This window comes from Lingula anatina, chromosome 3 (genome assembly GCF_051362555.1).
Source record: "Lingula anatina isolate TDL-2025a chromosome 3, LinAna3.0, whole genome shotgun sequence".
Classification (NCBI taxonomy): domain Eukaryota; kingdom Metazoa; phylum Brachiopoda; class Lingulata; order Lingulida; family Lingulidae; genus Lingula; species Lingula anatina.
Genome location: NC_141769.1, coordinates 3,722,281 through 3,737,123, shown reverse-complemented (window position 1 = coordinate 3,737,123; position 14,843 = coordinate 3,722,281). Strand labels below are relative to the sequence as shown.

Genomic DNA, 14,843 nt, shown 5'->3' with positions numbered 1-14,843 from the left:
TATTTTGGAGCAAGCTAAGACCTGTATATCAAAACATCAATCACATATCAACTGAAATTAGGCCACAAATGATTGAGAATTTGAAATGAAAATGTGTGTTACTTACTGAAGTCTCTGTCTTCTGCAAACTGCTGTACTTGTTCGTCAGTGAGCTTAAAAGGTTTGCCACATATTGTCTTCTGCAATCCACTCCAGATTTTCATTAAACCTGCAAACTTGTTATCTTTCACCTTGGTCATCGTCTTCTCTGGAGGCTAGAAATAACAGTGTTTTTATACAAGTCACTGTCATTACTTCCCAAAAATATTGTCACTTCCAGTGCATGAAGCAGTTTTTCAAACATTTCATGGAGATACATTTGAAGAAAGTCCCCAGTTTATTTTCTCCTTAATAATATGGGCATCTCTCAAAAGCTTTTCAATAATCCTAAAAAAAACTAGTAACATTTCAAATTCACAGAAAAACCACACAAAACACAAAAACCAAAACTGCATAATAAGCATAATAAAGATACTTGACATAAGCCTGGTACTAATAAATCAGAAAAACAGCTGATTGATCCAACAGGCAAATGATGAATTACAAAATGATACTAATCAACCCACCTCTGCGATGTGTACAGCTTCTTGAAATGATGAGGGAGTAGTCGTTGTTGTGGTGGTGGTGGTCGTCGTAATGATGTTACCATAGCGATCAATGTTTCCTCTGCATGAGTCTTGGGGCATAGCTGATGCAAACTGACTTAACTCCAACAAATTTTTCTGGAACCATGTATACTTTTTCACCTATAAAAAGAGAAACATATCAAAATATTATTTTAAGGGCCAGTAGATAGCTGTAGCACTTATGCTACACAGGAAATGACATGAAAAACACTTACTGTTAGTGATAAGACAAATATCAAAACACAACAATGAGATTTTAAAGGTTACTATTAAGTTGACTTGATGTTAGCTTACATATTTTACTAAATGCAAAAATAAGATCTAAAAAATATACATTCATTTTTACCACTTAATAAATAACCTTTCATGGAAATAATTGTAAATTTTTACAAGGTTAAACCTGATAAGGGTGCATGTATACTCACAAGCACATGCAGACATGGGACATGTTTCTCTTTAAACTTTTTGTCATTTCAACTGTTTTACAAACATCATAATCCAAGCTGTTGATGAAGAGACAGCTGCTATCAAGGAGATAATCAAATCCTCAGCTGTTGTCAAAGCAGCAGATATCTGTCCAACAGCTTAGGATAATGTGTTCCTATTTACATACTTACATACACATCCAGTTTCTTAACCCTCTTTTCTGCAGCAGTGATATTCATTTCTGACATTTTCAGCTGAAATAGTGAGGTGAGACATTAAGTGATTTATTTTATACATATGCCCTCTATTACCAAAAAACAATACACCAAAGTAAGGGATTAACAGAGATACTGAATATAATGGTTACAAATTTTATATATAGTATATAATAGTGTATATTTAATGAGAAATATCATTACGCCTACTAAGATGTTTATATTGACAATACAGCAAAGGGTTAACACTTAATTGTTCCTTTGCCTAAGGTTACTCACCATTTTTGATAATTTCTTAGCATCTACCATTCTTTGGAGTTCTTGGGAGAGACTTTTCCACTGGTCTTGTGTCATATTGCACAGTGCTTTGAGGGCATGTGTCTGGAATGAGGCCATAACTTTTACTTTTATTTAGGAATGTTTTAGGTGCAAAACTGTAGTTTTAAAACAATATCAAGTGTTTATTGACAATCTTTGTTCTTAACAGTGCTTAACAGCTTTATGTGATTAGAGGTAAGAAATTAATGCATTGTGCAACCTTATTAAGAAATAATATATTATAATTAATACCATAACCATAGGAGTTAGACAACTGTTACAGTTCTACACAATTAAATGCCCCACAGTTTAACTGCAACATTAATACTCGTCTCTTCAAACTTTGATAGTAAAAAAGTTTATCTCCAACAAGAAGTTTTATTGAAACAGTTTATCTTACTCAAAAAGTTTTTCTCTTTATTTCTACCACTGTAACAGATATAATATTGGCTCTGGAAATCAAGTTTAATACACATACCAAAATTCTCTAGATAAAATGTCATAATCTTACAGCTGGATAATAAGGGAAATCAAAAGTTTGGACACCGCCAGTGACAAATTTGGAGAAAATTTATTGTTCAGGAGTGCACCCAGTACCCCAATAGGTGAGATACGTACCATGTTGTGGCTAGTTTCATTCTTCATAGGATGTAACACAGCCAGCATTTCTTGACTTCTGCATGCTGCAGTCTGCAGAGCTTCAGGAGATAAAACTACCACCTGAAACATGGAGGCCATGTGTTGATTATGAATTTGTAGAAATCTTTTCTCAAAATAAGAATGTGGTGTGTCATAGCAAGTGTTGCTGTGTGATGATCTCAGATAAAAGGGGTTATTTTTTTAGCTGACAAGTGTGTTGAACTTTCTTGTGGTAATTTTGTATCACTTCTATATCTAGTATACGTAATCTGGACTTATACTGTCCAGGATCCTGTTTCACAAAGCTTTAAGTTTTTGAACATAATTTAGTTAAGTTTTCTAATGAGAAGTATTCTAATAAACATGGTCATTAATGAGAAAACTTAATGATTTTCAACCATGCATTATGGATAAGTTCTCTCTTAGAGCTTAACTGCAATTTTTTTCATTTATCACTGCACTGTCAAAACAGTCTGACAAAGTGGAAATCTTTTGTAATAAGGGTCACAAATACCCGAACTCTCTAATTTTAAGAGGCTGAAATCATACAGTTTCGTCTGCTTTGTTTGACTGTAATAAAAGACGAGCCCTATTCCATAAAAACAATCTGCAGTACCTAAGCAACCTTTGTTTCATTTATTATGCATGTGTATGATAAAACATGGAAACAACACAGCAACAGGCATGAGAACTAATGAGAGCTTCCTGAGATCTTTTCCTCCCTAATGAGAGATTTATGAGCTCTTGTTAGCTAATGAGAACTTTGTAAATAGGCTCTAGTCCTTATGATCTCTTGCTGTTTTAATTAACATCATGCAGCAGATCTAAGCAGATCTATTCCTTTTGAGAACATACAAAAACAAGAAAAAAATTGACATGATATAAATATCCTTTCTTTATAAGCACAAACAGATCATGAATAAAATGTCTTTCCATCTTACTTCTGTCTCACACCCAGATTGTCCTCATGCCTAAAAGGCATGTATCATGATTTAATTTCACATTAACTAAACATGCAGGGAATGTTTAATCCTATCTAATGGGTTTATTCAAGAAAAGATGACCTTCTTAAAATGTTAATTTATTAAACCTATTAAATCGACACAGGATAAAGTGTTGAAAAGTGGTAGCTTGAAACTGATCCTGATGCAATGGATTATCTCCATTTCTCTCTCCCTCTTTGTCTCCCTCTCTTTCACACACACACACACACACACACACACACACATCCTCCCCTCCCCACCCTCAAAGCAGTAACATCCCACAAAAGGTGCCTTTGAATTACAAAGACATACCTCTAATGCCTTGATCACTTGTACAGAAGTCACGGTGTTATTATCCAAGCCCCCAAAGCCTAGGACGTGACTAATGGTATCAACCACCTTGCTGTCATTCAATAAACTCCCCTCCAGTATTCTATACACCAGTCCCTCTGGCTGTTCCCTGCCCTCCTGTATCTGGGTGGAATTGAGCAAGTCTGCAATGTTCTTCATGACTAGAGACATTGGCTTTATCCCTGAAACTCCTTCCATCATTTTCTGTGGATTCATTTCACTAAACTGAGATCCTGAGTTTTCTGGCATCTTTGGTGCATTCTGAAGGTTTTTTGCAATCTGGGATAAATGTTCCCTCCAATTTACGTTGGGTAATTTCTTCCCAGCCATCTGTTGAGCAATGTCAGATATTTTGTCTTGAAGAAAGGTCTTTGCTGACTCTTGCTCTGATATGGGAGGAACTCTGGATGTCCCAGGACTCCAAGTATCATCAATTTCATTGTCAGCAACACTTCTTACTTCTCTGGAGCTGTTTTGGTGGGGTACAGGATCTGCAGCAGAGTCATCCCCAGCAAACAGAAGCTGGAACATCTGAAAGGAAGCATTTTGATGGATGGAGAGTGAAACAGCATTAAAAACATTGGGAGGCAAATGGCGTGTTATAGTGTTAGTTTTTTTCTACCCTGAAATACAGTTAATACTCAAGACCACTGGCCACATTCAATTAAATAATCCACAATTAAAATACAGAAAGAAATGTTTAACCGACAGACAGAGAAATAGACAGACAGACAGAGGGGCAATGCACCCCTTACCAAAATGATAACTCAGGCATCTGAAAAAATGTTTCTTTTATTAATGCAACTGCAACTCATAAAGACTACACCATGGAATACCTCACCTGGTAGGCATAGTAGTAATAATTATAGTTGGCAAAACAAGCCACAAATGGGTACTAATATTGTGAAATGGACCATAATCATATATTATAATATCTTACCTCTTTTAAGTTCAGTTCCGAGTTCAGGAGAGTGTTGACATCCTCCTCTGGAATGGACAGGTTACGCCTCAAAAAAACATGGAGAGAGGTGGTATTCAGGAAGATGGAGCTCAACTTCAAATCTGAAATATCACCAAAATATTTTTTTACACAACATCTCTAAAATTTATAACATACAAACATATAATGAAACCAGTAAGAAAAGAGATTCAGCTTTATATCATTTTTGACTTTTCTTTTACCTTCAATGACAAAACAAATTATCATCATTAGACAGACACTAAGTAAGAGACTGTAGACAGAAACTATAGACATAGACAGAGACTATATATTCATGTATATTAATGCGTTTGTTTAAACTGCTAGCCAAGATCCACTGTTGTGTTCTAATAAATTGGAACATCTTATTCATTTCACTTACTTTGTGCCTGCTGGAATTGCTTGTGTAGCGCAACTGGGTCCTCAATAATGCTTCTATAAATTGACGGAATCTCGCTCATCTCCTCTGGCGTAAAGCCAGGTTGGAAGAAATTGTTGTGCTCTGCTATGTTGCTGAATCTCCTGAGAAAATCTTTTATTCTAGAAAAATGTTAAAAACATATGAATATTTGAAAAATGTTGACGTGAAATCTACATATCTATTAAGACACAAGGAGTTATAAAATTTGTAAAGACAAAAATACAGAGAAGTGACTGTTTTGTATTTATTTGTGCATCTCCCCCTCCCCTCATCACTAATTTCTTTCTTCCAAAATATATTTTTTCATAAGTAATGAAGATTGCATCTCATATTTCTCTTGCATCAAATTGGTGTCAAAGGAGGTGAAAAGACATTTTCAGAACATACAAGATGTCATATGTGGTAAGAATCCTGTAAAGTAGTCCTTTTTTCATGTGATATTTAATCAGAAGTGCAAGCTGTATAACTGCCTTTTCTATGAGCTTTAATGGCATCAAAACTACACCAGTCTACACCAGTGTTACATTAAAGGTGAATTGCAAGCTAGAACCAGCTTGCAATATATTGATTACATCAAGTCATTAAGTATATAGAATGACTATGAGTCACATGTTATCTTTTATCAGAAACGTATATATCTCTGCTTAATAATAATAATATGGGCTTGGTCAATTAATTGCTGCCGACTGTAAAATATATATCTGGGGCAGCGCTAGCAATTTTTTCCCTTAGCCAAATCACCACTTTTTTGTCAGTTTGTTATCCAAATGGTTCTAATTTGACTAATACTTACGAGGATTTGGGAAACTCTGGGAAGCCATGTTCATCTCTGGATGGTGTATCACAGAAAGCTTGTAAAATAGAAGCTGTCCCCGCTGAGGGCAGAGGCCGCGCATGGAAAAAGCCTTAAAAAACAACAATAACAACATCAGTTCCAGTTACATTAACCAAATCCTCAATATAGATATTTAGTTTTGTCAAAGATATAGTAAAACATTTTTAATGGCTTTACCTAGATTTAATTGATAAGCTAGTGAAACAAGGCAGCAAAGCTGTCAAATGTACAGACAAAAAACAGAAAATAAAGATGCAAAATAGGTCATTTTGTCAATTTTGATGCAATAATAAATAATGCTTATAATAGCACTGTCAGTCAACACTGAATTTTAATCATGCACAACAGGTAAAATGGTCAATAACATGAGCGGACCCAGAGATATTTTCTGACAGTATTCCAAAGTATCTATTTTGATCCATCCTCCATTTTGATGGTCTTCCAACAGAAGAAAAAATAGATACCAGGCAATATAAACTTAATAACCTGACTGTCTTCCGGAAGTCCCAGAAGATGGTCTCAATCTACCCTTTCAATAAGATTACAGTTTCAGGACCATGAGAGTTCAAATTCACATGATGTAAGTCTCAATATTTGAAAAATGATGACAGTGCATAAAATAATATTACATAAGTAACATAATGTTTAAAGACATAAAAAACAATACAACTGCTTATGTGGAAAAACAGAAATGTCAGAGTCTCAGGCGGATGAGAGTTTAAAGTCACAAATGCAAGTGTTTGAGAAAAAATTATAAAGGAAAACAACAAAACTAGAAAAGCACTCCGAGAGTGCAGACCTCTGCCAAGGTAGCAATTGTTGATTATTATTGATTTTTGTCCTCTTTGGCCCACTTCTGACAGTTCCTGAAAATTTCAGCAAAATCGGTCCATAACTTTTTGAGTTATGTTGATGACAAACAGGGGTGAAAATATAACCTCCTTGGCAGAGGTAAATATAATTCCAATGAAGCTGCTATTCAAACTTTTAATCTTTCAGTTTGATATATATATATGATAACCCAATTGACCTGGCTTTCTAATTTGAACTGCATGCCAATCCTAAAAATCATACTCTTAAGTTAAATATAATAATAAATAACACAGTTTTCTTTTCATAATGTTTGCAGTAGCAGTGCAAAAAGATTATTGTCAATTTTGATGTAACATTACATAATAAATTATAGAATAATTATCACCAATTTTTGATTATTGACTATAAATAGCATGAACATGTAGAAAATTTGATTACCATCCGGCTTCATGTCCATGGGAGCTCCGAGTCCCACAATGAATATGCCAAAAAGATAATGAATATTTCACTAAAATGAATAACTTCCAGAAAAAGAAGCCCATTAGACTGCTTTTCCAACTTGGGCTGCATTTTAGTCCTGTGTTTCTTTTTTGAAAGTTTGACAATCATAACGAACACGGTTTTCCCATCATGGTCATCATGGCAGATGTGGATGATTGAATCTGACAAACTGCAATGATATGAGTTTATTTCCGTTTTGGACACTTGATTACACAATACATGATAACAAGTTTACCATCATTTTTACATAATCAACTAACAATGTTGTAAAGATGCAGGAAATATCAAACACACACTTTTACGTATCTTATTAGTTCAATAATGAGACTGTTAACATGCCTAAGAATTGAATCTGAGGAAATTTGAAAAAACAGTACAACTTCTAAAATAATGGCCCGATAACACTGATTTTCGAACTCAACCTGCATTTTTGTAAGATTGACCACTCCTGTGAGTATAATGACAATTGGCTAAGCTGTTTTTCTTATATTGTGTTATTAATGTTGCATATATGTTGAAAAAAGTGAAAAAACAGCATAAAAAAATTAAAAGAAAATGTAAAATAAAACATAACAAAAAATACCAATAAAGCTGCTATTCAAACTTTTAATCTAGCTGTACAATTACTAACATGATATGAATAACCCTATTGAGTTTGAGAATAATAAGGCACTGTTATTCATCTTTAGCATTAATGTAAGCGTTACACAAATTTTTTTTTGTAAACTTATTTTCCATATTAAATAACATTTACCTGCATAATAATCATCGATTCCTAATTATGTGACACAGTTAAGAAAGCTAAACCGATGGGACTTTACAATGAAATCCCAATGTGTGTTTATGTAATCTCATTTAATACCCACTTGAAAATTAATTAAGCAAATTATTTTATAACCCTGAAATAACTTGAAAATCAATTAAGCAAATTATTTTATAACCCTGAATTAACTGCCTACTATCCATATACATTTATTGCACCAAATAGCACTGTACTGCATTGCTTTCAAAACAGAAAACAATTACGATGGTTTTCCAACACAAGCTGCACTTCACTCTTTTCAGTAAGGTTGATTATCATAAGTAACATGGTTTTCCCTTAATCGCTATCCTGGCAGCAGTGTCCAAAATAGGGTTTTCTTTAACTTTCATGCAATATAACATAATACTTAACAGCATAATGACCATCAAATTTTTTATAAAAAAATAAAAGTATCATGGATATTCAGAAAATGTGATATGGAAAGGTCTCCAAGGACATGGAAGTTAGGGTCACACTTTCAAAATGCCAAAATGTTAACAAGAGATAACTGTACTGAAATGATTTTCTTCCCATTTTCAACACCTTTTTTACATAAAACCATCATCAATTAACTGTCATTTTTAAATGATCAACTAGGAAAATTGTTGACATAGGAAAAATATCAATAGAACAATTTATAATGTCCAATTAGCTCCATTTGGAGATTCTGAACATAGTGAATGATTGAATCTGACGAACTGCAATGATGAGTTCCTTTCCATTTTTGATACTTTATTACACAATGCAGGATAATAGGTTTACCGTCATTTTTATATAATCAACTAACAATATTGTTAAGAAGCAGAAAATGTTAAAACAACACTTTAACATATCCAATTAGTACCGTTATGAGACTGTTAACATGCTTAAGAATTAAATCTGAAGAAAAACCACTTATATACAAAAAGGCTAATAACTTCATCAAAACTTAACTGATCAAGCTTATTTTCAAACTTGATCTGTATACTGGTCAGATTGATCACTCCTGTGAGTTGCAAGACAAAAGGCTGATTGGTTTTCCTTAAAATGCGTTATCAGTGTTGCATGTATGCTGAATAAAGGGAAAAAAACAGCATTACTTTTGTAAAAATAGTCCAATCATGCCAATTTTCAAACTTGACCTGCGTATAATAAATATTCACCAGTTCTGTAAATTTCAATCCAAGGAAAGGAAAAACATTTTTACACTTATCATGTTATCGGTGTTATAAAAGTGCTGAAAAAATTGAAAAAAAAAACAGGATAACTTCCATAAAAATTGCCCGATCTTGCTGATTTTCAAACTTGACCTGCGTATTATGAATATTCATTAGTTCTGTAAGTTTCAAGCCAAATGAAAAAACAGTTTTCCACTTATTGTGTTATCAGTGCTGCATATATGCTGAAAAAAGTGAAAAAACAGCATAAATTCCCTAACAATAATCGAATCATGCTGATTTTCGAACTTGATTTGCGTATTATGAATATTTATCAGTTCTACAAGTTTCAAGCCAAAAGGTAAATTGGTTTTCCACTTATGGTGTTATCGGTGCTGCATATATGCTGAAAAATAGTGAAAAAACAGCATAAATTCCCTAAAAATGACCCAATCATGCTGATTTTCGAACTTGACCTGTGTATTATGAATATTAATCAGTTTTGTAAGTTTCAAGCCAAAAGGTAGGATGGTTTTCCACTTATCGTGTTATCGGGGTTGCATATATGCTGAAAAAAGTGAAAAACCAGCATAAATTCCCTAAAAATGACCCGATCATGCTGATTTTCGAACTTGACCTGCGTATTATGAATATTCATCAGTTCTGTAACTTTCAAGCCAAAAGGTAAAATGGTTTTTCACTTATCGTGTTATTGGTGCTGCATATATGCTGAAAAAAGTGAAAAAACAGCATAAATTCCCTAAAAGTGACCCGAACATGCTGATTTTCGAACTTGGCCTGCGTATTATGAATATTCATCAGTTTTGTAAGTTTCAAGTCAAAAGGTAAAATGGTTTTCCACTTATCGTGTTATCAGTGCTGCATATATGCTGAAAAAAGTGAAAAAACAGCATAAATTCCCTAAAAGTGACCCGATCATGCTGATTTTCGAACTTGACCTGCGTATTATGAATATTCATCAGTTCTGTAAGTTTCATACCAAAAGAAAAAACAGTTTTCCATTTATCGTGTTATCGGTAAAAGTGCACGGCGACGGCGACGACGGCGACGACGGCGACGACAGCGACGACGGCGACGGCGACGACAGACGCAGATGATGGCTATATGTACAGACACATCTGTGTCTGTACATAAAAAATCATTTCTGGTCATATTGAGAAAAACAGAAGTGATGTTAATTTCAGCTCTAAATTGTACACCCCTCTATACTGCACCGTTTTTAAAAATAAATCAAAATACCATCTCAAAGAAAATGGTTTGTGTATATGTTAAACCAATTGTAAAATATTTTAAATGTTAATTGCCATGACTGCACCATTTTTTCAAGACGGAATATATATATATATATATATATATATATATATATTGAAAAAGAACTCCTTCCAAACAAATGCATGCATGCTTGCACATGAAACATAAAAGAGAATACCTGATATCATCAAGAACACAGGCACCATTCATTCAATGACAAAAACAGCTATGAAACTTGATTATTATCCAGTAAAATAAGGTAATCAATACGACAACTCACTTACATAAAAGTATTTTGGAAATAAATAGTAGTTAAGCTGCCGTTATGTAAATGGAACTGAACAAAGGAATTACAAAATCTATAACATGTATATAACTGAGCATCTTTATGTAAAGTTGGATAACATTATGTAACTTTAATATAAACAATTGAGACAGGTGTGTTACACAAACATCAAATACCCATAAAAGTATTCAGGCTGAAAACCAAAGACTAATGATCCTGCATCACAAGGGTTTTGACAAAGGCATGAGTTAACCACTCCCACACACAACATTGGTGTGACTTCAAGTTTGTCTCCAGACATCCTATCAATTATCACTACCTGAGAATCACATTAATTGCCACAGGTGTTTTAGTTTAATCTAAATTTTTGGGCTTGACTTCATCAACATCCACTACTACAAACTACCATCAAGATCTATTTAATAATACTAGTGTAGAGAGCATAGAAAAGAAACATTTTTGCTCCGTTTGACCATCACATTATCAAATTGGTGGCAAAAGAAGTCCCTTGTCAAATGCAGGAGAAATTGAGAACCACACACCAAGGATAAAGCAAATATAATATATTCAAACATCAAAGACACTACAAACTGAACTTTACCAGTACTTGTCAGGACTTAACCTTATTTGCTTGATAACACTGTCCTAAACTAGAACATGTCTGGGTCATATCCACCTCATGACAGATGCTCGATAGATTCAAAGATCTTACTGGGATTAAAAGCAAAATATTTGTAAGAATGATATTATATGACATTAGAGTTCTGCGGGAAATGATTTAAGAGCATTCTGGGGCATCTAGAAATGGTACCAGGTTTAAATATATAATAAGCAGAGTCAGTCATGTCATCATAAAAGGTCTTCCGAGGACAGAAAACAAGCTGTAGGTTTAAATATATATGTATATCATGGATTGGATCAAAGCCAATACAGGATATTTCCCAGAACATGTAATTTATCTGGCTAGTTGCCATTATCTAGTGAGAATGACTCATTCCTTTTCAAGTGATGTTCTATATGCGACCAACGAAATTTTCTAGACTTCACCGTTTATAAACATTCTTAATTATATGCTAAGAAAATGTTATCATTATCATTATTATTATTATTATTATTATTATTATTATTATTATTATTATTATCTTCAGTATGTATTAAATATTTTATACATGTATCAGGGGTGGATTGAGGGCGTCTTCTGGGTCAGATTTTCAAGTTTACATTGACGGGAATCTAATTTTTTTCTGTTGGAAGACGGTCAAAAATGGAGGATGGATCAACAAAGAAAATTTGGAAGACTGTCAAAACCAGTATATTGCTATGAATGGAGAAAGCTACTTTTCAAGTAAATAACTGAAAACACCCATTTCCATTTTATTACATTTTTGTCACACATATCTCTGTGATTCTTTCACATCTATACACTTTTTCTACTTGATTTGACAACTGACTTTTTTTCCTTACATACTAAATCAATTGGTTCTACTCAACTACTTTTTTCCATTTTATTTTCTCCACCAGCCCTCTTTTAAATCGTACCATATTACTAGTTTTTGCAAAGCTTAACCCCCCCCCCCCCCCCCACCTTACCCTCTTTCCCTTCCTCTCTCACCCTCTCTGTCAACCCCATACTTACTTGCTCCTGCTTGATGTGCTGGTTGTTTTTTTCTGATCCCCAGCAGAATAAAAAAGAGCACAAGGGGGATGCACAACTCAAACAAGAGCACAAACTGAAAGTAAAATAGATATAATTAAATCTATAGCAAGAATCCAATGCAAACAAGGATAATTATAGTTAGCTTGCTGATGGCCAACATTTCCTCCATGTTGAGTTTTGGACAACAGGCAACATACTAGTACACCCCTGTCAACTGAAACATCAGTGAAAAAAGCTTTTCATAGAAATGACAATGAGCAAGAGACAGAGGAGAAAATAAGGGAGAAGAGGTCTTTTTCGGGGGTAAATACTTCTATGCATAGCAGGAGAAAATGAATAAGGTGACTGCCAACTAAGCGAATAAATTTTTATATAAATTGAAACATAAATTATTTTGGCACCATTTTAACATAGAATTTGACTTGTCTGAGTTTACAATGTAATGTTAAGAAGCAGAGACTTGTTCTTTTACAGTCACACAGACTCTAGCATCATATACCTTATATATTTTAACAAGAACTGGTTTAAGGTCATCATTAAGGTGAACCAATGAACAATCTTAACCTTGTCATAGTACGTGATAGGGGTCATCCATTTTTATCGCCATTTTCACAAGTCTACAAACTGTATGCTGGGGGAGGGAGAGGATTCAAACTGTCACACAAAAGATGTCCAGCATAAACAAAAGCTATACATGCAGCATAACATTCACTGAATTAATATTTACTGAGTGATTAGTGAAGACGTAAATAAGGGCAGTGATTAAATGTATGACGCATGAAACATTTGCCAAATTTCCCTGCACACTTTTCCCTGTCTGTGTTAAATAATGTTAAACTATTGTATAAATGAATAATGAAATATAACGAATACATAATGAGAAAGGGAAAGGTGTAGACTCTGGTTGATTGAGGTCAAACTCCACTGACACAGACAGATGAAGGTGACAGCCATAAATATAGACACTACTGTGCCTGTGTATGATAACAAGAAGACCACATGTATCTGTTTGTTTGCATAATAAATACTGAATCAAATATTTGAGTTTTTAACAATGTAGACTTGAAAAATGAACAGTTTTAAATTTGGAACCTTTATATTGGAGTTGTGCTGTTTCATCTTACTATACAATTGTTCTTCAATATCTAGATCATATTTTGGATCAGTAATTTCTGCCTTCCCCTGCCTACAGGCTTGTCAGCACAGGTGCCAAGTGAGGATTTCTGGGCTAATGTATGATGAAATGGGCAGTCAAAGTGTCTAGATAATTAATGATATGTTAACATATTTTAAAACTCCATAGGAATCCTCCACATAAAAAAACATCACATACAGATTTTTTCTTGATACCATTTAAATTCCACAGTCTCTTTAAGGTAGCTTTGGCTGGGGGTCGTGCTAGGGGTCGATTCGTTTGTTCTGTACGTGTTAACTTGTTGCTGTTGTCGGTTTGTTTTAAAGGAATGTTTTACAAAAAAGGATAACTGAGATTTGTTAATCTAAATAAATACTTGGCTATTTATACTAAAAACTCTTTAATGGACGTAATTGTCAGAAATAAACAGTGTAATATCGATCGTGCCTGGGGCAAAGTGCACACTGACCAAAGCCAAGACAAAGTCTGACATTCACTGTTAAATTCACTTACTGGACTTCGTTTCTTCAATGTCAAATTCTTCCAAAGCAGAAGACGGAGCTGATGGAAGAATCCTGTCATGGTGGTCACATCTAAGAGTAGCTATCATTCGTGAGCAAAATCAATCCTGATTTTGACTAGAGTAACGACTAGAGTAACAGCAGTTTATGTTGAAGTCTACGTCGCCAGCTCAAAAACAATGCCAATCATTCCCTCAGATTTCAATAGTTTATCAAAAAATGCTCGGCATAAACTGTAAAATACCCAGAAATAAGATAAATATAAACTTTAAAACATCACTTTGTATCGGCCAGCAAACTGCAACATTGACGGCTGAGATATGGAGAAGCATAAGATAAAAATTCGTATATTTCCTTCACTCAGCTGTTCACGAAAAAAATCACATCCACCATGTTGCTGCACCAGCTGTTTTTATCACGTGACCACTTGTTCGCGATCTGATTGGTGCAGCTCTGAAACAGCGCAGTGGGTAAACATAAAGATGTAAACAAAGCCACGTGAATACCTTTGTAGCATTAACATTTATATAGTCTCATGATGCGCGAAAATACTGATAAAATTACGCGCAGAGACCACTGCTGTCAGCTCCTTTCTTATATGTACATTCATGTTGTTCGACCCCACTGTTTGTGAACAGCAGTTCCTTACGTAAGGGGGCTCTATGTACATGTAGTGTTAGTTGTATATCTTTTTTTCTCCCAGTCCACCACAAGTGCATCGAAGATCTGTTATTTGTCCTCCAGTCAGAGTGCTAGAAGCAGAAGGCCATTAGATAACCAGCTGACCCCCCCCCCCCCAACACACACAAACGCTATGGCCCTGAACAAACTTTTCTTTAAAAGAACGTGAATGGTGATGGTGATTCATTAAACCAAGGACGACATACG

At 34.4% G+C, this 14,843-nt stretch overlaps 1 protein-coding gene across 2 annotated transcripts in view; it reads right to left on the bottom strand.

Annotated features, from left to right (window-relative positions):
* LOC106152539 (ATP-binding cassette sub-family A member 2) overlaps positions 1–14,378 on the bottom strand; it is a 39,695-nt gene extending 25,317 nt beyond the window's left edge. The window contains exons 1-11 of one of the 2 annotated variants that reach the window (XM_087007445.1): positions 13,948–14,378; positions 12,279–12,372; positions 5,791–5,902; positions 4,959–5,116; positions 4,538–4,659; positions 3,559–4,128; positions 2,243–2,344; positions 1,586–1,687; positions 1,283–1,345; positions 606–785; positions 107–254 (exon numbers count right to left, since the gene is read on the bottom strand). In XM_087007445.1, coding sequence (XP_086863571.1) covers positions 107–254; positions 606–785; positions 1,283–1,345; positions 1,586–1,687; positions 2,243–2,344; positions 3,559–4,128; positions 4,538–4,659; positions 4,959–5,116; positions 5,791–5,902; positions 12,279–12,372; positions 13,948–14,016 — 1,720 coding nt within the window. In that variant the 5' untranslated portion in view covers positions 14,017–14,378. The remainder of the gene's footprint in view (positions 1–106; positions 255–605; positions 786–1,282; positions 1,346–1,585; positions 1,688–2,242; positions 2,345–3,558; positions 4,129–4,537; positions 4,660–4,958; positions 5,117–5,790; positions 5,903–12,278; positions 12,373–13,947) is intronic. The other variant, XM_087007446.1, reaches the window with a different exon arrangement.
* Between the last annotated feature and the right edge of the window lie 465 nt (positions 14,379–14,843).